Source organism: Abramis brama (genome assembly GCF_963993115.1).
Source record: "Abramis brama genome assembly, chromosome: 2".
NCBI classification, from domain to species: domain Eukaryota; kingdom Metazoa; phylum Chordata; class Actinopteri; order Cypriniformes; family Leuciscidae; genus Abramis; species Abramis brama.
This window is the reverse complement of record NC_139964.1, coordinates 34,010,094-34,034,509: the sequence shown is the minus strand read 5'-3', so window position 1 is coordinate 34,034,509 and position 24,416 is coordinate 34,010,094. Positions and strand designations below refer to the sequence as shown.

Sequence of the window (24,416 nt, the reverse complement as noted above, 5' to 3'; positions counted from 1 at the left end):
GTTAAACACAGCTATTGACCAATCAGAATCAAGGACTGGAACTAATCGTTTTACAATACTAAATAAATGATATTAAAATAACAGTCACTGAGTGCCGCTGCTTTTAGGAGTTTCATGAAGAAATACTTGATGAAAAAATACCAATTTACACACATGTGCCATGTGCTCATATTTTGGGACTGTATCTTTCGTCCTCCAGATGAGACATTAAACAGAGTTCCTGACTCTCTTTGGTCATTAAAAATCCCAGGATGTCATTTGAAAAAGAGTAGGGGTATAACCCAAACATCCTGACCAAATTTGCCCATTGGCCTCCATATGGCTTCATCACCCTGTCTCCTCTCCACCAATAAGCTGGTGTGTGTGGTGGGCATTCTGGCGCAATACGGCTGCCGTCGCATCATCCAGGTGGATGCTGCAGATTGGTGGTGGTTGAGGAGATTTTCCCCTTCCATATGTAACACACTTTGAGATCTGGCATCAAGATGTTAGCAGCAGATCCTTCAAGTCCAGATGTTGCGAGGTGGAGCATTGGACCAGACAGGATAGTCTTTGATGCCCTTGTGCATCAATGAGTATTCAGCACCAACACCCTGTCGCTGGTTTGTTTTGTCCCTTCTCGGACCACTGTTGGCAAATTCTCACTATTGCTGACCAGGAGCAACCCACAAGCCTTGTTTCAGAGATACTCTGACCCGGTCACCTTGCCGTAACAATATGGCCCTTGTCAAAGTGCTTACACCTTTATTCATGCCCATTTATCCTGCATCCAACACATTGATATTGAGAACTGATTGTTTGCTTACCATCTAATCTACCCAGACCTTAATATGTGGCCTTGCTAGAAGGTGATCAACGATATTCATAATGTTTTGACTCATCAGTGTGTGTGAATTGTTGTCTAAAAGCACCGTTGTGCTACTGTGGATGTCTGTTTTTATTTATTTTTATTAACATTTATCTTGATTAATGTGTTTGGTGCCTCCAGGCAACATACTTAAACAGCTAAACATCTTATTCTAAACTACTGATAGAAATCTCATTTGAGTGTACATCATTTCAAACCGATTTGGTACCATTTATCCACACACTTTTGACCATTTAGTGTGCCAAGTATACCCCTGAAATGCGTTGAACCTTATGCCAATCACTATTTAAGCTAGGGTGACCATACGTCCTGTTTTACCCGGACATATCTGGCCAGGATTTCGAGATCGCCCAAAATGCTCGGGATTCGTCTTTTGCTTTCTACAGTCACCATTCATTATGTTTACATTATTACGTTATTTGACACTGACACGTACGTGCCAGCTTTGCAGGTCATGCATTCTGATTCACACGGATCCCGATCGAGACGAAAACACAGGAATTTTCTTAGCAATGCTTACACGCACATCAACCGATCACTTGTTTAGCGTTCATGTAAACACTACATTCAGATTAACCAATCGGAATTAATTCAGTACTACTGAATCAAAAGGTGTACATGTAAACAAAATGAATGGCGACGAGAAAGCAAAAGCCGAATCGCGGATATTTTGGGCGATCTCGAAATCCCGGCCGGACATGACCTGGAATATGGTCACCCTAATTTAAGCAGACATCATTTTGACAAAAGTCTTGGTGAAGATAAAAAAGGGCAGATCAAATTCCAAACTTTATATAGTCACAATACAACCTGCACTACATTAAAAAATTTACTACATTCATTTTAACATTTGTCAACAGTAGTGTTTGTGATCACCTTAAACGTCCTTCATGACCACTAGATGGCAGCCTAACCTTATTTTTCCAAGTAGTCTCTCACAGGAATTTAAAACTTCTGTGATGGTTTCCAATTAACGTCAATATTAGAATCATCTTGACTTCTTGTTTTAAAGAAAAAAAATTAAGAAAGAAAGAAAATGAGGGGCCCATTGCTTTTGTTATTTTACACAACATATTTGGTACAATACGGTTACTTTCAAAAATGTTGCAGATTCTGGTGGTTAGAATATTATATTTGCCATATTTGCTTTTGTTTTGTTCCGTTTCGTTTTGTGCCAATGTCATGAGTTTGGTCCAGGAAATTACACACCTTAGCCCTAAATATTGACATGTCAAACTGATCGAACAAACAGCCAAGCACCTTATAGGGACTACAAAGATTTAAAAAAAGCTTACTTATAAGCTGACACATTAATCTGCAAAATGTGATAGCTTAAAAGTTTAAAAAACAATGAAAAAAATGCATAATGTTACAGTTTGTGTGACTGCATACTAAATAGGCAGCTTGACCCCTTGGTGTACTCACGTCAAACTCATTGAGAGCGGCTGCCAGCTCGCCGATGCCAGCGTGACCGTGCTTCTCGTCAGTGGGCGAGGAGGCCTGGGCAGCGCTGGAGATGCCACCGATGGCCTCTTGGACCTGTTTGAAGACGTAGTCACGGTTGGCACGTGTAGCAGCCACGTCGGGGTGGCGCAGGAAGGCCTGGGAGGCAGTGTAGAGCATGGTGGCGTTCTTCTTAAGAGCTCCTCGAGCTGCCGCCATCTCATCCCTGCACTGAGGGTCCTTCAGCTCCTGCAACACACATACACAAATGCACACACACGCTAGCTATCGAAAGCTACTGTAAAGCAGCAAATGAAATGAGTAAAGTTTGAAGATAAATACATTTTCAAATTTAACTGCTAAGCATCCATCCATCCTATAATTGTACAAAACGCAATTATTCATAGACCCTTCATGCATACAACGATTTGTGATAGAATGGATAGAATGGATAAATTAAAACAAATCATTATAATAGCCTTTTGTTATAAAAAAATAAATAAATATATACACTACATGAAATTCATGATATTCTTAAATTCAAAACAAGTGATATTTAATAAATACCTGCTGTCTGCGAGCAGCAACATAGTTCAGTTTGACCATCTCTTTCCCAAACTCCTTAAAGCGATTGGCCAAGTCCTGCTCGTTGGTGGCGTTCTTGACAGCTTCTAGAGCTTCTTCCACCTGGAAACACACGCATCAATGCACACACACACACACACACACATCCAGCTGGTTAGACATCATCCATAAAATGAATGGTAGCATAAAAGTTCCATAAAGCACACGGTTAACTTTTCTAGTGCTTATTATTGGTTCTCCTGGGACACATGTAATGTGATTTCTGACAGTTTTCACTCTCCGTAATGAGACTAGCAGAAGAACAAGGAGGTGCTTTGTCCCTTGAGGGACATCTAAAAGTTTCTCAGTCATATCCTACACTATAAAAGTGATTTTTTTCGCAACCATTGAGTTTGACAGATCTTAGTTCTCAAATTTGTTTACTGATTATATAACAGAGAGGCCGATGGGTAAAAAAACACAAAAAAAAAACACTCTAAACTCTATAAATTGTTGGTTTAGAGTGAGAAGAATTGTGTCTGTTTCCTTCGTGCCAGTGGGGATCAAAAATCAAAAGAAAACAGAACGATGCAACTAGAATAAATAGGATTAAGGGCAAAACTGTATGAAAATGAAGGTATAAGAGCAAAAAGTCTAAATTCAGCCACTCTGAAATATAATTATCTACACCAAAATTACAAATGCATTTGATGACCAGAGGCAAGATAAGTGGTATTTGAGAGTGTTATTTATGCATTTTAATTGTCTGTAGCAAAGTTATGCCAGGAGGTCGTTGCTTCGGCAATATGTGCAATGCAAATAGAGAGCAGGAGTGGAAATAAAGAGTGTTTCTTTTTTTCCTACAATAAATATAACTCCTGTGCTCTTGAAATAAAGGCAGATGTGTGTACTTGGATATCAAAACAATTGAGAGGCTGGTCTGGTTTGTTCTGACCCAGTGGACAGTGACCAGCTGTGAAGACCAGTCGTAGCGATGCAGAGCTTTGAAAACTCAGTCAGAACGAAAAAGGAACATAAAAAAATTACAAAGAACTTTCCAGGAGACAGCTCTCACTGGCAACAAAAAGTAGGTTAATACATATGTGTGTAAAAGTGTAAATGTTCAGGTGCAAAAATGTGTAAGGTGGGTAGAGAGTAGGGATGTATGAGCTGGTAAACAAAAAACTAAACTAAGAACAAAAAGAAAAGAAAAGAAAAAAGCAAACAACAAATAAAACAAAACAAAAACCAAAAGCAAAGAAAAAAAACAACAACAAATAAAACAAAACAAAAAGCAAAGCAAAGAAAAGAAAAAAACAACAACAAATAAAACAAAACAAAAAGCAAAGCAAAGAAGAAAGCAAACAACAAAAAACAAAACAAAAAACAAAACAAACAAAAAAGCTATTATAAACACAATAACTTATTAATGATAAATAAATAGTGATTAATTTCACAAATTAACTGCAACTGTGGGGGACAGAAATGAGAGTGAGAGATGAACGAGAAGAGAACGTACGATCTTGAGGTGAGCCAGGAGCCTCATGACATCAGCCATGTCAGCCAGGATGAGAAGGCGAGTGACAGCAGACAGGAGGGCGCGGGCGGCACGGACCATGGTCCCACGCTTCACAGAGGAGCAGGGGTCATCCGCGAACTCTGAGGAGGCCACGTGCATCGTCTCACCTGCACATAGACACAAAACAACATATGTTTAATGTTATACCGCAAAGCAAATCCCTTGTGCATATCTAGGAATTTTAACTCTGAACCAAAAAAAGCTGCCTGGACATGTCAATGGTTTATTAATAGCTGTGCATCTGTTTACCAGAGCACAGGCAATATTGCCAAGAGTGTTCATTAGTGAAACGGCACACTTCAGAAAAAGAAAAAAAAAGCAGAAAAAATTGCTGGTGTCAGGAAAACAACATGCCATTATTGTGTCAAACTATATTGTCTATGAAATGCAGTGTCTTTCGAACTTTTAATAAACATTTCAAAACACAATAGAAGAGATCAATATGCCCAGAATATTAAAACCAAAATAAAGAAAGCCATTTGTAGGTTGTCATAACAGTGATGTAAGCAGCTGTTTAATACCCTTGCATTTTGATTGACAGTATTAGATGACCATGCACTTTCGGAACATTTATTTAGCAGTCCATTTGTCAAAAGTAGCATTTTCATTTATTTATGTGTACACTTTTTTTTTTTTTTTGCCTAAATGATTCAGACTACGTCAGTACGGTACTGTGGCATGCTAGCTAAAGTCGAAATGAGCAATTTGTCTCAGGTTCATTGACAGAATCTATTAATGACCCTACAATAAGTGGACCTCCCACTTTCCATCCGAACAGGAGCCGCAGGTGGGACACAGTTGATTAATGGAAGCTTACAAAAAGCCTGGCTGAGACATTAGCAAATGTCATTGAATCTGAGAATGATATACAGAGATGAAAGCTTGTGGCAAACTGACTTCACAGAGTCTAGGGAAAGAGAGAACGGGAATATTTGTTTTTAACCCCGTACTGGCTCTGTGTGGGTGAACACTTGCATGCGCGCCATAAATAAGGCTGTACTTTACCGTATGTGCAAATCCTGCTGTTCTTCTCGCACACTGAACTGAAACGACAGAATGCCAGCTATTCTTAACAGTGTCTTGCTGCTGAAATGTCAGCACTGTCCTCGGGCTCTGTGTATTTTTGTGGCAGCTCTACCTTCATGGATTACCACAGGAGGTTATAATATTATTTCAATTGTAGCTGTTTTTTAACCTCTACGGCACAATTGAACCAAGTCAATAGGACAGACATACTGCTCTTTAATTTTCGCCCAATCCGTTTGAAAAAATCATTATTTTTGCAATATTGTCTTTTACCTCACTTTGTCAGAAATCATTTATTCTTTTTTTACGAACCAGGAACGTATCGTATCGAGGGCAGTGAATTAATCTATGCTGATTTAAAAAAAATGTTTAATGTTGTTTATATGTCTATGTGTTGTTTTTTTATATGCTTTAAGACAAACCATAAGTATAACGAGTTATGATTAATTATTCATAATTCTCTTTGGAGCTAATTTGCTACAGCGTTAAACCAAGCTTTTATAGTTGAATGCTTCCGAATTTCGGATGACGACTTCTTGAGCCTATACCAGTAAAGGCTAGGTTTTAAAAACTATTAGGGCGAACTCAGTCAGATTAAATGCTCCTCCAAGATACACATGGCAGTAATCTGGAAAGTGTGACAGTAAAACTTTAAGATAGGACTAGGTCGTTTGCCACCCCAGATAAATTTGGAATTAAATGAAATCATTTCTTTGAAGAATTTAGGAGGAACAACACTTGGGAGCATGTGGAATAAATGTACCTCTAAATGAATCATTAAAACAGAAATCAGATATAAATATTTATAATGTATAGTCCCTCCACCTAATACTACCTGCCACCAATAGGTTAAGGTTTGGCTGGTTAGCATAATTTAGTTAGCTGCTGCTGATAGGTTCCATTGCATTTATGGCACAGGTCTAGAAATGAGAAGTTGCATACTTACAGGGAGGCCCTGAAAAAAACGGACAACTGCTATTGAGATGGTAACGGATTTATCCAGGTATTACAAACCTTGGTACAGAGCATTTCGGCTAGCATTAGCTGGATAGCATATTGATCCCTGAGATGACCCTCAGCTTGTTGAAAAACCACTGAAGTCTCTTTAATTTTTCAATGGATCTTCTGCATTGACTTTTTATCCAGTGTCTACTTGTTAAGTCTTATATAATTGATTAGTAGCTTAATTATCTTTTGGTTGAAAGTTTCACAAAGTCATTTTTCATTGTCGGTGAGTGAATAAATCAATAACTGTGGGATGGGACACAAGCGACAATTAGATCGAAAAAGAACGGCTTCTCGTCTCTTTTTGAGTATTTTCTTTGTCCTTTGACCCCTGTTTCACACAGAGTTGGCTAACAGACGGTCAGCCTTGGGAGTAGTAAGTCACTTGGACCATTATGCCCAACCTGTGTTTATTAACCTCATCCCAGCTAAAGGTCGGCTTGCTAATGGTCCACACAGAGTATTTTAACACACTTCATTCAGCTCCTGCAGCCAGGCTTGGCTCAGTCTCCATCTGTCAGTGCAGCAGTCCATTCACTGCAGATCTGAGAACGGTTGCACATTTTCACCACAAATGACTATTACAAGCTCTGTGACTCTGGTCTTGTGGAAAAATATACACTACCATTAAAAAGTTTGGGGTTGATAAGATTTTTTTTATATTTTTGAAAGAACTTTTTTATGCTCACAAAGGATAATTTATTTGATCAAAAAAATGTATGAATTTATAAAATGTAATTTATTCCTGTGATGGCAAAGCTGAATTGTTTGCTTCATTACTCCAGTCTTCAGTGTCACATGATCCTTCAGAAATCGTTCTAATATGCTGATTTGCTTCTCAATAATGTCTTATTGTTATATATTTCTTATTGAAAACAGTTGTGCTGTTGTGTTGAACAATATTCATTTGAATACATATTTCCCCAAGCTGTATTTTATTCTTTGTTTTACTCACGGATTAGTTTATGTTTAAAGTCCTGAATATAGACAAATAATCATCACAAAACCCATTAATATTATTTTAGCAAGAAATTTAAACTAAACAAATGAATCATTCATTACCTCATCATACAGTCCTTAAAACAAACCACAAAAAAAGAGAAAACAGATGATTGATAATACATTTCAGCTTTTGGAGTTTAAAATTGCCTTTTTTCTCTTCTCCACAACCTCATAATTGCTCTTCGGCTGTGTTTATGGGATGATGAATGTTCTGTGAAACACCATCAATAACTGTTTGTCATTTTCATAGAGGTAATTTGGCTGAGCAAACACTAACTTCAGTCCAGACCAATGAGTATGCAAGGTTTGGAAAGGGACTCAGTGTGTATGGGAACAATCATAAAAGAAAAAAGGACGGAGAGAAAACTTAGTAAGAGAGAGAGTGTGTGTAATGCGCTGCCAGATAAGGGCTGTAAATAATAGGCAGGACTTATAGGTGACGGAGGAGAAAAAAAGCTATACCTTAGCTGTCTGCAAACTGCCACACATAGGCAAAAAAAAAAAAAAGTGTTTTGCAGTGTTTCGTCAGCAGAACAATCCAAAAACACATTAAATAACAGCACATCCCTCTGAAGAGATGTATGTCTATCCCTCACAGCCTCGCTTTCATTCCTAAAAATCAAAGAAGGTAATGCAGAGAATAATGATACATTTTATATAGTTGCTTGGTGACAAATATGATGCAGGACAACAACTCACTGTGTGATGGAGCCTATAGAAAGTAGTTAGAATACTCCTAAAATTCAAGATATCAGGGCGAAAATATCCCTGTATGAGTTTTTGGCTCATATTTATTTCATGATATACAATATCACATAAGTAACGAGCACAATATCACACAAGTTCTGTTTTTGTCCCGGATAGCATGAGTGCAAATGTGATATTGATTTTATACAACCGTTCAATAAATGAGAAGTTAATAATGTGTTATATTTTACACAAAGTATTGTCTGCTTTTGCTCAATTTTGCCAACAAAAATATTACCTGTAGAGCCAGAGCAGAATTGTTGTGCATCTCCGAGCAACACGCAGCGGTGCTTTTTCTAAATGAATCCGCGTTTTGAGCGAACCAATTGGGTGAACCAATGATTCAATGGCCAGATTCATCAAGTGAGCCATTTGCTTAATTCCTGAATGAATCAGCCGTTGAAACGAATCAAATGAATGAATGAATGATTGACTCAATGACTTACTCATTAAGACATTTACTTTAGAGTATCATTTCATAAAAAAATATATATATCTTTCATATTTCCATATTAATAAAAAACCCATCAAAGGTACAGTTCACTCAAAAATGAAAATTCTGTCATCGTATAATTTAGAATTTACTAGCAATAAATTATACTTGCAATCAAATGTCTATTTGATGCTTTCCTCATTTAACACAATAATGACTTTAAATTATCTTTTGGGGGTAATTCTCAGTCAAATTTGATGTGCGATTAATTTGTGATTAATTAGATTAAATAATCACCACATTGTGTAATTAATTAGATTTAAAAAAAAATAAAAATAAAAAAATAGTTTGACAGCCCTAGAAATAACATTTTCATAACGTAATGGGAACATTAGCAAAACATTCTAAAGGCATAATTTTTAGTTTGATTTTGTTGGGGACAGTTCCTGCAGTGTGATAACAGGCTGCTCACCTTGCTTGCGGACGTCCTCTACAGCTGCGATAAGCTCCTCCTTTAGGTCCTGGCTGTCCTTAGCAATCTGCTCGCCCTTTTCTAAAAAGTTCTGGGTCGCCTGCTCCACGGACACAGCCAGCACATGAGCCTTCTTAGAGCGGCCCTTTTTCTTACTGGATGGGCCTTTGTTACTGGTGTTGACCAGGGTGGTCACCTGTGGACGAGAAGAGTCAAAGATGAAGATGAATATAAAGATTGTTGTGTAAAAAGACTCCGACTCACATTTCGACTGAACTGCATAAAGTAGGTCTAGCAACATAGCCCATATGGCACATTTAAAGTAAAGCGTTATGTACACACTACACAAGGATGATCGAGCATAAGTTTGTTTATTTCTAAACCAATGGGTCAGAAAAAACTGCTGGGTTTGTGTGCTTTCAGAAATATGTACAAGTAAAGTGAAGCTTGTAGTTGCAACAGTCAAATTTATACATCTACAGCATAGACCAACAATTAAAAAGATAAATAAATTGTTTCAAATAAATCTTTGTGTGTGTGTGTGTGTGTGTGTGTGTGTGTGTGTGTGTGTGTGTGTGTGTGTTTAAAAAAAAAATGTTAAGAAGCAAAGAAAAGGTTTTGTTACCTTAAACAAAAGTTTGGTGTGAATTATTTATTTATATATATTTTATATAGATCTATTGATCTAGTTTAGTTTTGGAAACTGTGATAGTGATTTTCCATGATTCTTTGATTAATAAAATTTAAAAGAACAGCATTCAGGGTATTTATATAAATTCAGAAATGTATTACCATCAAATAATTTTTATTTATTTATTTATTTATTTTTACTTTTACATCAGTGTTGTTGAATGGTTTATAAGAGAAGTAGCAAAATGTCTCAGGTCTGAATTGTGAAAGGAGCTTGATTTATTGATTTAACAACTGCATCGCAATCAAAATCCTCAAATTTCCCCTTTATTATTTAAAAAAAAAAAAAAAAGATTTTTTGCAGGTGCAGACATTTCTGGCAATTTTCCACATTTGTCTACACATTTTATGTGATGTATAATGTATAGTGACTCATTCTGCAGGCATTAAGCTCTCAAAGGGCCTATAAAACAGTGCTGTTTTTCACTTTCTGCTGCACGTCTCTGCTGGGACCGTTCTCCCAGGGTAATGTAGTTTCAAGGACACCCACGCTAAGCAATTGCCATAGTACAACAAATAATTTGTTGAGTTCCCTTTAAGTCAGTCAAATTCAATGTTATGTCGGACTGATGTCATGGGATCTCACCTGGGAGCCCAATTACGACAAGGGGTAACAAAACGAGCCAATGGACAATGGCCAGTAGGGTTGGGAACCGAAAACCGGTTCTTATCCAGAACCGGTAGTGTTTTTTGTAAAATACCGGAACCGTGCGAAATTCCTAAGTTTCGGTTCCAAAAACGGTTCTGGGCCGATGTGTGGGCGAAGTGCTGGGAGCTTATCCTTTAATAGCGACGTCTCACACTCACCTCATGAATATTAAAATAGTAATGAAAACACTCGTGCTACTCATATACGTTTTGAGAGAGAGAGAGACAATCTCGATTCAAACACCCACGCGATCTTATTCCTAAATGACAAAAACTTCACACTGGAACATTCAAATAACGAAAATTCGCTTCAGAATTTACTAAATGTATATAATGAGCGTCATGAATGAATGCCTTTTTTCAAACCGTGTTTTTGTCTTATCCTGAATCACTACGGTAAGCCTGTAATAAGCGTTTATACTCGGACTACTTTACACCGGCACCGCTGCGGAGTAGCACAGTGCCTGAGTGACTCACCCGCGTCATAGAAATAAACATAGAGAAGTAGCTCCGGCTACAATGTTCTTCCGCAAGACGCATGCAGTTCTGTTTATTTAACTGCTAGAGCGCTGTTATAGAAGATATCTGACTAGAATCTGAGTATGACGACGTCAGGCTAGAGATAATAGCGATATGGAGCGCTACCCAGTACTGATTCATATACCTCGCGCAGAAAGTCCACAAGTGAGATTCATAGGAGTATAGATGGGTTTCTGTTTCTCGAATTACCCATTATCCTCTGCGCCGCGCCGCCATGTTGTGTGTCAAAGCTGTCAGTAAGCCACTGGGAGACACGGCTCATCCACTGTGCTGCATTAATAGAAAGCCAGTTAATATAAAGTATTTTTGACTTTTGTGTTGAGATAACGATGACAAATTCCTCCAGACCTGGCAACAAGGTGAAGGTTATTTACAGGGACACATTAGACAATGTTTGCAAGGCAAGATATGATGAGAAATTGAGTTATATCGATGGAAAGGATCCTTACACAATGTCGAAAGAGGACTGGTTATGTAATCCTGCGGTGTACCCCGATATTCAGGAAATGGACATTGCCAAGTATCTCATCCACACCGTTAGTGCGTACACTTTTGACGAATTAAGAGGAAGAAAGTCTCTGGAAGCATACAATTATTTTGTTAGAATGTGCGAGTTAAAATTTTATGTGGTCGCATTTGTGCGAGTGCATGGTCATACACTACTCAGTTAAATTCACGCATGAATTCTCCTGCATTGAACTTGTTTTAGCGCCCGCCAAAGTGAATTTTTGTCCCGCCAAAGACTTATTTGATCGGTGAGTAATGTAGATGAACTGGGCGCATGTTTAACTGAAAGAACGAGCAGAGAGAGAGAGCCGGTTGCGCGCGTGCACTCCCTCTCTCTTCGGAGCCAGGCGAAAGTGTAAACAAGACTTCACCGTCTCCAAACTAAGCGCTGTCCTGCTCTCTCTCCCTCGTGGAAATGTTAGTCTGGAGCCCTGCATTGACGGTTCACATCGCTGTAGCCAGGCGGCTGATATCTGCACAGCCCTTATTATACGGTACATTTAGACTCAGTGTCAAGACAACACCATCTGGGTAAAAAAAAAAACAACAACACAACGCTCTGAACTAATTTAGTGTAGGAGAGAGATGGAGAGCAGAGGCACGGAGCGATGTGCTCCAGGTGTAGCCTCTGCCTCTGGCTCGACCAGCTGATGTGGCCACACAGAAAGTGATGAAGGTGGACAATCGTCAGAGTGTGCTTCTGTCCAGCCAACACCTCTCAAGGGCTGTGTCGATAGTAGCCGCCTGGGTACGTTACAGCGATTTGACAGCCGATGAGAGCTAGCGCATTTAGCTAGCCCATCTTGGAAATGATTAGATAAAGTGTCACATCTCCAGAGCACAAAACCTCTAAATGTTCACAAGAGCAGCACTGAACATTAACTCCAGCCAAACGGAGAATAATCGTATGATTTTCATGTTCAGAATAATGCCGATTCAGGATATTATCATGCTCCGTAACACAAACGCTTGACACACAAGATGGCGCCGTAAGGAGTTGCGGGAGAAATGTGACGTCATCGTAAATCTATCTATTAAACTTATGACATTTCAGGAAATGCCTTATATGGATATAATAACATGCAAATAGAGACGTTTTGACTGATGAAACATGAAGACAAACACATGATAGCGATAATATCTGTGTTCATCAAGCTATCTCAGGTATTTTCATAAAAATGATGTATGTCTTTAAAGGGATAGTTCACCCAAAAAGGAAAATTAGCCCATGATTTACTCACCCTCAAGTCATCCTAGGTGTATATGACATTCTTCTTTCAGACAAATACAATCAGAGTTATATTACAAAATGTCCTGGCTCTTCCAAGCTTTTTAATGACAGTGAATGGCTGGAGAAAATCTGAAGCCCAAAAAATTGCATCCATCCATGATAAAAGTGCTCCACTTTTACTCCAGGGGGTTAATAAAGGCCTTCTGAAGTGAAGTCATGCATTTGTGTAAGGAAAATACCCATATTTAAAACTTTATAAACTATAATCACTAGCTTCTGCCAAACGGCCGTACGCATCGATTTACGGTGGAAGACTAACCCCTGACCCGACGCACAACATAATGGCGAACGTGGAAGCTCAGAAGTAAGAGCAAAACAAAACCCTGGACGCGAATTAGCCATTTTAAAGAGAAATGTCGGAGGATTTCAATATAATAGAAGAGGAGCTTCAGTTTGTTGCACAGCCCTATTTGTTTAAACCGCGAGAGGTGTCTATGCTTACGATACTCCTACATCCTACGTCATACATGTGTCACCGGTTACTCTTGTGGCACAAGTCAATCTGCGTAGTATGCGTACGGTCGTCTGGCGGAAGCTAGTTATTTTAGATTATAAAGTTATAAATATGGGTATCTTTCTTACAAAAACCGAACAATTTAACCAAAGAAGGTTAAATGAGAGGTCCGAAAAAAAATTGAGATTTAGAACATTATGAATAAAAAAGTGCCAGTAAAAAATAAATAAATAAGTGAGGTACGGTTATCTTGTTAAATTAAAGGCTCTTTTTTTCGTCCTACCGAAAATGTGCTGGGAGCCCACTATTGCTATAACGTTAGTTACGAACTATACTTTTACATACATCTTATTGACAGATAATTCATGCGATATTATTTCACTGTTATTGAGTTGTTTTTTTAGCTTTGTACAAAGTTTGCTTCGTACATTTAGTTTAACTGTATTGTTAAAGAGGGCGAGCTTTACCATTCAATTGAACTGTGTCCATGTTTTTAAGACACTTACATTGTTCTTGCTTCGTCCATGAAATAACTGCGTCCATGTTATGAGCCGAGTTTTTTATTTACTTCAACTGCTCAGTGCTCTGGTATTAGTAATGGGATGACCCATTGCAGGAGTTGCTATAATTCAAATTTAACATCAGAAAATGAGCATAGCTCACTTACATTCACTAAAATATTGAAACGTTAGCGATACTGATTCAAAACACGACACGAGCGCCAGTGATTGAATGTCAAAAGCGCGGTTTGAAGTCCCCGCCCCCCAGCCGAACTGGAAGTTTTGATTGGGTTTGCACCCGTGTCAGACCTGTCTGTTATTGGCTGAAGCGCATCAGACCTGTCTGTGATTGGCTGAAGCGCAGCGCTCCACCGCAGTAGTTTTAAAAGTGTCTGTCAAATGTAAGCAAAGCTTTCCCTAGGCTTGTTGAGATGAGCCTTGCCTCGCCTGAAATGTAGACGAGAGTAGGCGGCTGCCGTGAGAGGAGGAGTGAAAAAAGCGCATGCAAGCACAGTTCTCTCTTCTCGTAGTGGATCTGACACCTGCGAGATCAAAGACGGATATCGCGGGATTCACGTTCGTGCACAGTGTTGCTAATAAACTGGATGTAATTCAAGTTCTGTTGCTTTTATATGAAAATAAATAAATTGCATAACCCAAAGAGATCGCACTGTCAGATAGTTTGGGAATATTCAGTGGCGGAGCCAGAGGGGGGTACCGGCACTGGACACCCCTATGCGATTGGCCACCCCGGGTGCCACCCCAAAATTTTATTTGCTACTGGCAGTTGCTGATGCTGATTTAAAAAAAATAATAATTACGTACGCCGGCAGCGCGGCGCTCGCGCAGTTTTCAAACGGACGAGCAGAGGACGAGAGATAGTTGCAAGATACCGAACTTCACCGAATAAGAAAACATCATAGCCTATTTGAAGTAAGTTTTTAAGGTTTAGCATCAGGGGGGTTTGCTCCGAATACATTCGGCCTAATACACGCATACAGTAGGCTACCTTCCCGTGTATACGTTACAGTATACAAATGTTCTTCTAGCTAATGTGAGGATAGGAGATCAAAACGCAGGCAAAGAAGAGCAGAAACAAGCGATATCATAATGCGATCACTAGGACTGTGCAGCTTTATGGGTGTAGGGTGTTGATGGACTCGATCTACTGTGTTTTGATCATCATTAAATCTGATCTAGGTGTAGTCTTTGATAAAAATACGATTTTCTCAGCTTTTTGCTCATGTTGCTTTTTATGAAACTTGCCAACATTCAAGTGTTGATAAAAAAGACGCACAAAGCTAGAATAAAACAGATTTTTTTTTTTTTTAAAGCACAGGGTCTGTTCTTTCTTTTTGTATGTTCAGATATTCATACAGTACCTTTTTTTTTTACTGGAAAGAGTTAAGATACAAATGTTGGTAATTGGATGATGATTAGAATATGATTGGAATCATATTTTAAATTTGGCATATTTTTGAACAGGGTCAATTAAAAAGAAAGGGAGAGATAGGCTATAAGAGTTCTTTTTAATAAGCACAAACATAGTCCAGTCATTTTATGAAAAAAGGTTTAACAAATTGCAACAGAAGCAAACTCAAATAATTTTGTATCCTCAATATGTCCTGAGTAAGGAAAAAAAGTCCAGAAGAATCCCATTAGGGGAAAGTTTTGAAAACTGTTTCTGGGGATTCACTTTTTATTTTACCTTTTGTCTTCTGCATTCTCCTTACCATTGTCTCCTGTTCTTCCCTCAGACTCGTCCCCCAGAAACAGTCCCACGGACCCAACCCCAAACCCTGTCTCTTAAAAATTAATAAAGGCTGGTTTCTAAAGTACTTCTTCCTGCCTCTATGTATTAATGCTCATGGGTAGCCTAAATGAGTTACATTCAGACCTTAACATTAAGTATTTTACAGTTATAACAAGATTCAACAAGACATTTTCACCTGGCTATACCCAATGTTTAGATCTGTTGTGCAAATTAGCACATACATAATTAGATTATGCACCATTTGTCCATGTTAACAAACAATAAAAAAAACTTGTAATACATTTTTTGTTTGTCTTGATGTAAGTAATCAACTCAGTAATGTTCATGGTGATATCTAAAGGTTAAAATTTTTACCCTATTCACGTAAGAAAAAGAATGAATAGGGGTATGAATAGGATATATTTGGGTCTTTTTTGAAACTTTCCCCTAATGGGATTCTTCGGGACTTGTTTTTCCTTACTTAGGACATATTGAGGATACAAAATCAGTTGAGTTTGCTTCTGTTGCAATTTGTTCAAAGTTGACCCCCATTTTGGCTTAAAATGACTGGACTAACAGGCAGATCAGATGCAAACAGACCCCAGCCCTTGCATCACCACTGGCTAGTCAGAGTCAGTGTGGTCAGACTTCAGGACCAGCAACAGTTAAGAGCATCTACCAGACACAGGCTGTCAATCACATACCCAATTCAGGAATTTAAGTTGAGAAGATTTTGCCAGATTAAAAGGATAGTTCACCAAAAAATGAACAAAAAAAAAATTATAAATTAAATAATTATAATTAGAAAGAATAATTATAAATTATTATAATGAAAGAATTATGTTGTATTAAATCTTCCTAGGATAAGATTTTATATTGATGGGCAATAAAATTGTTCAATGTCTGCTTGATGCCATGCTTTTTTTCTAATTAAAAAAAAAAATTTTTTGTAAATGTTAGTTTTTTTTGTAAATAAATGCAGCAGTTCATAACAGACACATTCTACGGTATCTTATCTTCTTGGTGCTTCAGCTTTGTTTTCTGCAAATATTATGGATGTTCAACACTTAGACACAAACAGAGTGACCCAATTCCTTCCATAAGCTTTTCCACTGTGTGTGTGTGTGTGTGTGTGTGTGTGTGTGTGTGTGTGTGTGTGTACCCCCGCAAGTAGCAGTGGCCACCCCATGTATAAAACTCTAGTTCCGCCACTGCTTATGTCAAAAATCTCTCGCGAGCGCAAGGCGCACATGTCGGATTCTGCAGTCGAGCGCAGTTGCTCTCCACTGACTGCGCTGATCAAAAGCACGATGGGAAACGACTTGCTGACGACACAGCTTAATGCTCATTGGTTTAAACAACTGTGATGTAATTGTTCTCTTTTAAAATGTTTGATTTTAAAACTGTGATATCATGTTTTATGTGTATATGTTATGTGTGAATATTAAGTCAGCATGACATCAGAGCAAGGCGGACCGCACTCGGACACATTTCTAACCGGCATGCATCTCGCGCTGATCACCGGTGATCGGTTCTGCGCAGATTTTGCTAATCTCAAACAAGCCTCCTGTTGCTCCGTCGGCACATTTGTCAAAGTACTTTGTACTTTTGGTGAAAAATAAATGTAGCGAAGTTGAACCAGTTGTACCACAATTTAATTATAATCAAGAAAGTAGAAAAAAATCGAAAAATCTACTCAATACTGTAACGAAAGTATTTGTAAATTGTAGCCTAATTAGTTACTTTCCACAATGTTGCATTAAGCTTCATTACAGGAACTGGATAAATGGTATTCAATATAACACTCTCCACTAAACAGAGTTCAGAAAGTACAGAAGATATACTTTAGAGATAAATGTACAGTCAGAACGGTCATTGTCACAAAACAAACCCTGGCAAGGTTAAGGCATGAAGAAAAGATGAAATATTCAGGTATGAAACTATGACAGCTCTGCTGGGAATCGGTTGCCTCAGACTACAAAAATATATGACTGCGAAATTCTGCTATTGATCAATCAGAATCAAGTATTTCAGAGTTTATAAAGGAGGGATAGTTATTTTGAGTCAGATCTTTCCAATAAATTGGTTAGTCCAGTTCACAAACATGAATCTAACTGAATCGATTCTCAAATTCTACTAAAACTACAGCTAAAAAAAACAACCTAAATATTAGACACAAACCAAATTGTATGACAGAAGTCATTTAGACCACTTTTATGATGCTTCTATGGTATTTTGTATCCCTTTAGAACATCTTGACAGCCCTATCCATCATTCATGTGCATCATATTGAAAAGAGAAGTCATAATATTCTTCGAAAATTCACCTTTTGTGTAATATAAAAAAAATAAAAATAAAAAAAAAGTCATACATGTACGTAGCTGATGTACATGAGGGTAACATAATTGTTATTCTTGGGTTAACCCCTTTAATATACTACATCCAATTCAAAACATACTGAAATATCCTGTTACACTGTGGATGAGTTCAGTGCTTCTGAAGGGAATTCCCTGACACTACTATCACTCATCACCACACAATCAATCCCAGCTGAGGCTTACCTTCTCTTGGATAACACTGTCAGTGCCAATAGCAGCATCAGTAAGACAAATGAAGCACTAACATTCATAAATAAACCCCAGTTCCGGAATTCTCTGTTCTATAATAATGTGGGAACAATAAAACTGTGGGGAAGTTTTCAATAGTATTATGACAACAAAAGTGTAAATAAATGGTAGCAATAGAAAGACAGTCACGAATGGATTTCTGTGTGAGCACATCCTCCTTCCTTGTTCTGTGTAACACATAGAGATGAAGTCTATCCTCCTGTGCCCAGAGCATTGATTTATCCATAGAGCTAGAGGCTAACCTTCCAGATGCTTGCTGAGCTGGCTTTCATCATTATCATGATCTGATTAGCCCTGACCATGAAATCCGATCACTTGTATGATGTAAGTAACATTAGAGGGCTTTTTACACTTGAAATAGTTAATCCTGTCATTCTAAACCCTGGGTAAACAGAATCCTGCTTCATATTTCAAATTGCTCATTATTTATAGGGATAACAATAAATCATGGGTATTTATTAACTGACGTTTCACATGCATTCCTAAACCTTGGGTTAACATCATTATTTCATTATTTGCATATAGGGGTGCCAGTGTCATTGATTTGGCAAACACAGCATGCAACCTGTTTTGAAAAAAAAAAAGGCTCTAGCATTGTGTCCTCATGGTACATATTGCCGATTGAATGGACTTGTCAGACTATGAAAGGTAAGAATGAAATGTTCTCTGTTCAATTCTCAATTCATTGACATTCATTGAAACTACATTAATTACTTTTGATTTGAGAGTTTACGTGACGGTCCAAAGCATGTGAATATGAGGCACACGATTGACTGTCAGTTGCTAAGCATTAAGCCGTAACATTCTAACACTGCATCGTTTCACACTGCACACGGGGATGGGGGGATGTGGTTGGGAACCACTTCTCTAGAGAGGATGCCGTGCGAGTTCTCATTAGAAAGTTTTGCATGTAACCATGGTTCCCTGAGAAGGGGAACGAGACACATAGAGGTGTTCTGCCTCGGCTGCAGAATTCGGGCATCGGACTTTCGAAATCCTGTTCTTCTATATCATTTTGAGTACCTTCCGCCATTGTCGTAACTTCACATCTGGCTCCACAGCGCCTGTTAGCTTTGCTTCCAAACAAGATGGCGGATATTGCTTTTAGTTTCTGCAAGTGAAGTCCCACCCACTGATCTGTAATAGGTCTGTAGCATGAGTGGGTCCCGCCCCCTGGAAAAATGAGGAACGAGTGTTTGTAGTCTCAACCCCTCTACAAAGATATGGGACTTCCTGCTTCGAATGACGCAAAATGACGATTTTTACATCATTATAAGCAGGAACTGCAACACTGAAATCCGTATTTCTCCTGTCTCAGGGGAAAATGAGGGAATAATGCACGACCATTCAAAAATATGACTGGGTTTCTGACGACAAAGCTTAATGCAAATGGGTGAAGTGTCACTTTAACTGTTTCATCTGAACCAGCTGGGTCAACATCAAAGGATATAGAGTGAAAATGACATAAAAACTGCTTTGTTGGCTTGTATCTTCTAACAGAAGATAATTACTTTTTTTTCTTCATTTATTTTTGCTTGATATTTGACGTCATTAAATCTGACATCAAAACGATTCTCTCATTACAGGATAAAAAAATGTTTATCGATTGAGGTCAAATAATAAAGTTGTCATGAGCTGCCTGCAAGGAATGAAATTATTATCATTAATGAGAAGTTTTCCTTTTTTTATTTTTTATGAATCTTTTTTTATTAAATTACCGAATCTTAAAACAATATATTTAAGAGTCAGAAAGACAGATTCACATATTTATCCAAATGTTATCACAATGGCACAACTCATGAAAAGTCATCCAAGTCCACCTGACAACTCTGGTCTAATTGGAAACACACTCCATGGCTGGGTTTCCATGGAGACACACACAGTCCTGTCAAAGCCATCAACAAAAGGTCCAGGTGAAAATAAAAGTTGCACTGCCACATTGTATTGCATGGCTTATGTGGCAAAAGTCAACAAATCTATGAAATAAAACAACCTGGGAGTGTGGGAATTATACAATGAATATATATATGTAAATATATATATATATATATGCGTGTGTGTGTGTGTGTGTGTGTGTGTGTGTGTGTGTGTGTGTGTAGACTTCAGATGCAAAAGCCTCTAAGTGCCATTTGAATTTTTTTTCTAAAATTAGTATTTTTATCAAGCTCGTATATTTAAGTTCAGTAATTTCACTTTAATGACAAATAATAGGTCATTTTCATTGCCATTAAAGTGAACATAATCATGCAAGCTTGTTAAAAATGATCATCCTAGAAGGAAATTTCAGATGGCACTTAGAGGCTTTTGCATCTGAAGTCTTCATACATATACATATACATATATATATATATATATATATATATATATATATGCATCAGTTTCCACACAATATTAAGCAGCACAACATTGATAATATATCCTCGAAAATGTTTTTGAGCATCAAATCAGCATTTTAGAATAATTTCTAAAGGAGCATGTGATACTGAAGACTTTCCACTGCAGGAATGATTAAAATTTTAACATTTTAAAATGTAATAATATTTCACAACATCACTGTGTTTTTGAACAAATAATTGGAGCCTTAATAAATAGCATTCCCTTCTGCAACATAATTTTTTCGATATTCTCTACAGACTACAGACAACTTCACCAAGATGGATGATTTGGCTGGAAGTTCTGGGAAAGCTCATTATTTCCCCACTAAGATTCCTAAGACTGTGTTTCAGGTGTCCATGCCAAAATGATCACAGTTGCTAACAGCAGAGGATGTCAAGAGGAAGAAAAGACGCCATCTAACAGACAAAAGTGTGAAAGCCCCCCTGTGCTGAAACTTAGAATGAAATCTCCGTTTCTACCAGCCAGCCCACAATCCTTTCATGGTGTCACAAAAACCGAGGGTGGCAATAACGTGGGGGGGCCTAAAAGAAGGGGAGTCTGCTTGAGTGGAAAAACCTAATTGAAAACGTCAACCTAAAATGACAAATGAAGCAGTACAGCCTACTTCTGATTTCAAGAAAGTGCTGGTGGCAATGAAGTACTCTTAATATTAATGCATGACAACAACAAAAGAAAAGTATAACATTTCAGTCAGTCCATTTTCTTGAAACAGAAAAAACTTCACAAAAAGCTATAGTGTAAGAAGAAAATAAAAGAATAGAAGAAAGAAGAAAATGGTAATGGGGAGTGTTTATACATCACATATTTTTTTTCTGTACAATGCTGTGCCAAGCAACAAAAAGCCTCTTAGAATTTCACACGAAAAGAGTTAGATAGCCTTTCTGTTATGCTATTTCACTATTTATTAATTCACACAGAATATCATATGATCATTATTCTTTGAATGTCGCAAAAGGTCTCATAATGGTAAATCATGCAAACTGTTTGGTAATTAATGGCTGCCTTTTAAAAGCTCAACGGCAAACACGGTCACAGTTGAAACAATTTGAACTGAGAGTCACATTACAATATTTGACCTGCAACACTGAAGCAAGTCATGTGAAACAGTCTCTTTAAAAGTGGCCTTAAATATTTGACAAGTACAATCAAACTGGTGTGATTAAAACATTTAGTTGTGATGTAATCAAACTACTAAATTAAAATCTGCATTTGTGCAATTCCATGCTCTGCGTCACTGCCGCTGACCCGGAGAGAGTAACTGGTCATGTGGTTGTTATTTATACGTCTCAAATAGCAATTTCAACCACACAACATGTTTATCCTATGTTATAGACTAGTAGTCGACCAATATTGAATTTTTGATGGCCGATGCTGATATCTTGGAGAGCAGGGTCGCCAATGACTGATATAAAGCCAATATACAGTATATGATATCACACTATGTAAAACACATGCATAACAATTGCTGAAATTACATTTTAATGTAATATTTCCTAAATTAGATATTAGAAGCATTATTTGAACTTGATAAAAAAAAAAAATCAGTAAAAGAAACAGAATTATACTTTATATGGCAAGTTCTTGATTTTGTAATCCTGCTATAGAATTTTTTTAACTATTTCTTTATTTGTGAAAAATATTAATATAAAGGAAGTAAACACTGTAACTTTCCCAGTAATTAATTACCAGGTAACTCTGATTTTATATACAGTACACAATGAATATGATATGGATTTGCCAAAGTTTGCAAGGTGAAATTAATGTTTATTTGATATCCAAATATAATAAATCATATTAATGCTGATGGTAGGTGATTAGGCCTAAGTATTATAGTGTTTGCCTTTCTTTTACTAAGGTAAAGTAAAAGAAAGTTTTACTTCACTTTATTTTACAGTACGTACACTTACTTAAAGTACTGAGTAATAAGGTAACTTATGTTTAGGGCAGGTTCAGGGTTAGTACCTAGTTATTACCCAGTTATTACAATAACTATTATAAGTTCATAGTATGTCCATGGGAAACAGAACTGTAAAATAAAGTGCCATTACTAATAACAGAAAAGTAAACACCATTCTACTTTTTCGTATATGGTTTTCGGAATATTTCATTAGGCAGAACTGTTAAAGAGAGAAAATACACTAATTAAGACGGAGAATGAGAGCTAAGACGCTCAGGTGCTGGCGCTGTCAAAATAAAAGTCCCAATTCCGACACATTGGCCAAAGAGAAAAACTCACAGGCCGATGCTGATAATTAAAAATATCGATATATCGGCTGACCACTATTATAGAAATTCAGATAATCACATAATTTAGGGAGATTTTTAGCTGAATATAAAGCAAACATGCAGCAGTCAGAAAACATTCAGTATGTATGTATTCAGCATCATCATCTAGCCACTGTCTTGAGATGTGAGCGTTCCACTTCTTTTACTGGATTAAACTTATATTTAGCACATTTGAATTGTGCATTGACAGATTAGTTAGACAACTGCCCACAGAGTGTTTCAGCATTGTGAGAATTCAGTTACTAATTATAGATCTCAATTAGACGTCCGACGTCCTGCCATACATGACAGGGACTTTCTCCAAAAGTGAAAAGGAGAAAAAGGAAAAATGCTGACAGAGGAAAGGGAGGGGGAAGCCCTATGGGATGAAAAGTCAGAAGGAAAGAATGAGGACATGTATGCTTGAGCTGTCCCGAGTCCCAATTTGAGAGGCACATCATGGCGAGATGTAGCAGGTGGCCTGGAGAACAGACTGACAGCTCAGTGTAACAGCACCTACCTATCCATGCGATGAGATCTAACACTTAGTCAGGCTCACTTTAACCTGCGAAACCATGCTCACAGCCAGACTAGAGACATTATGAGTTATTTCACTTCAGTAAACCAAAGAAATAAACATCTGTTTATTTAAAACAACTGCTTAGTGTAGTGGAACGAAGAACTGCTGAGGGTCTGAGCGTGATAAAACTGTCAATGGCCTATTAAAGGACCCAAGTGTGGTAAGTGACCTGAAAACTTTAAATGAGGTCCAATAAAAGTCACAGACCATCTCGAAAACATCTCTAACTGCCATTGCTGACCTTTCCCCACGGCCCATAGACCTCTACAGTTCTGTTTTATCAGTAATCAATAATACTAAAGTGATTTCCTTGGCTCAGAGAGCCCACCAGTGAATCCAGCTACATGAATTAAATAATAATTAAATAAATAAATACATAATTAAAAGGACACCACAATACTGCTCAGATTTCTGCTGGCTGTTTTCTAAGCCTACTACTCAGGTCTTGGGTGTCAGAAAATCAACTTCAAATACAGCACTGGCCTCTGGGTTACCCACAGTGAGAATATACCCATATCTACAACTTATACATGAGTGAGCCGCCAATTCTAAGTAAAGACCATCAGGTTTACCGGTGAAAGTAGATGAGAGAGATTTCATACATTATCTTATAAGCAGGATCTCACCGTTCCCTCTCCTTTCCACCTTATCCTTCCTCCTGTGTGTTGAGAATCCATTCCCAGATAGATTTCCATTTCAGAATTCCACTCAGAGAGTGTGAAAATAGCACTGCCTGAATCACTAGCATGTGGACGACCATAAATATCATTCCTGATTGAAAAGCAGTGTGAGCGAGCGTACCACCGTTAAAACAATACGGCCTCCCTGAGAAGCTCTGACCCGAGGTGAAGGTCAAAGACGCTCTCACAGAGAGACGGGTACCCTGCCAAAAGAGGCTGGAGAGAAAATCCTTTGTTTCTCCTCACCCACTGGATTTAGTCAGAATTGATTTAGTTATCTCCTCGGGGAGAGGCAGAAAAAGCGGATGCCAGGCGAAAGCGCACTCATGCCATGCATATACCAAA

The 24,416-nt window shown here is 37.9% G+C and overlaps 1 protein-coding gene across 1 annotated transcript in view; it reads right to left on the bottom strand.

The window, feature by feature from the left end:
• ctnna2 (catenin (cadherin-associated protein), alpha 2) overlaps positions 1–24,416 on the bottom strand; it is a 517,324-nt gene that overhangs the window by 436,471 nt on the left and 56,437 nt on the right. The window contains exons 3-6 of the mRNA XM_084103718.1: positions 9,140–9,335; positions 4,395–4,561; positions 2,879–2,998; positions 2,294–2,560 (exon numbers count right to left, since the gene is read on the bottom strand). Of these exons, the coding sequence (XP_083959844.1) occupies positions 2,294–2,560; positions 2,879–2,998; positions 4,395–4,561; positions 9,140–9,335 (750 nt within the window). The remainder of the gene's footprint in view (positions 1–2,293; positions 2,561–2,878; positions 2,999–4,394; positions 4,562–9,139; positions 9,336–24,416) is intronic.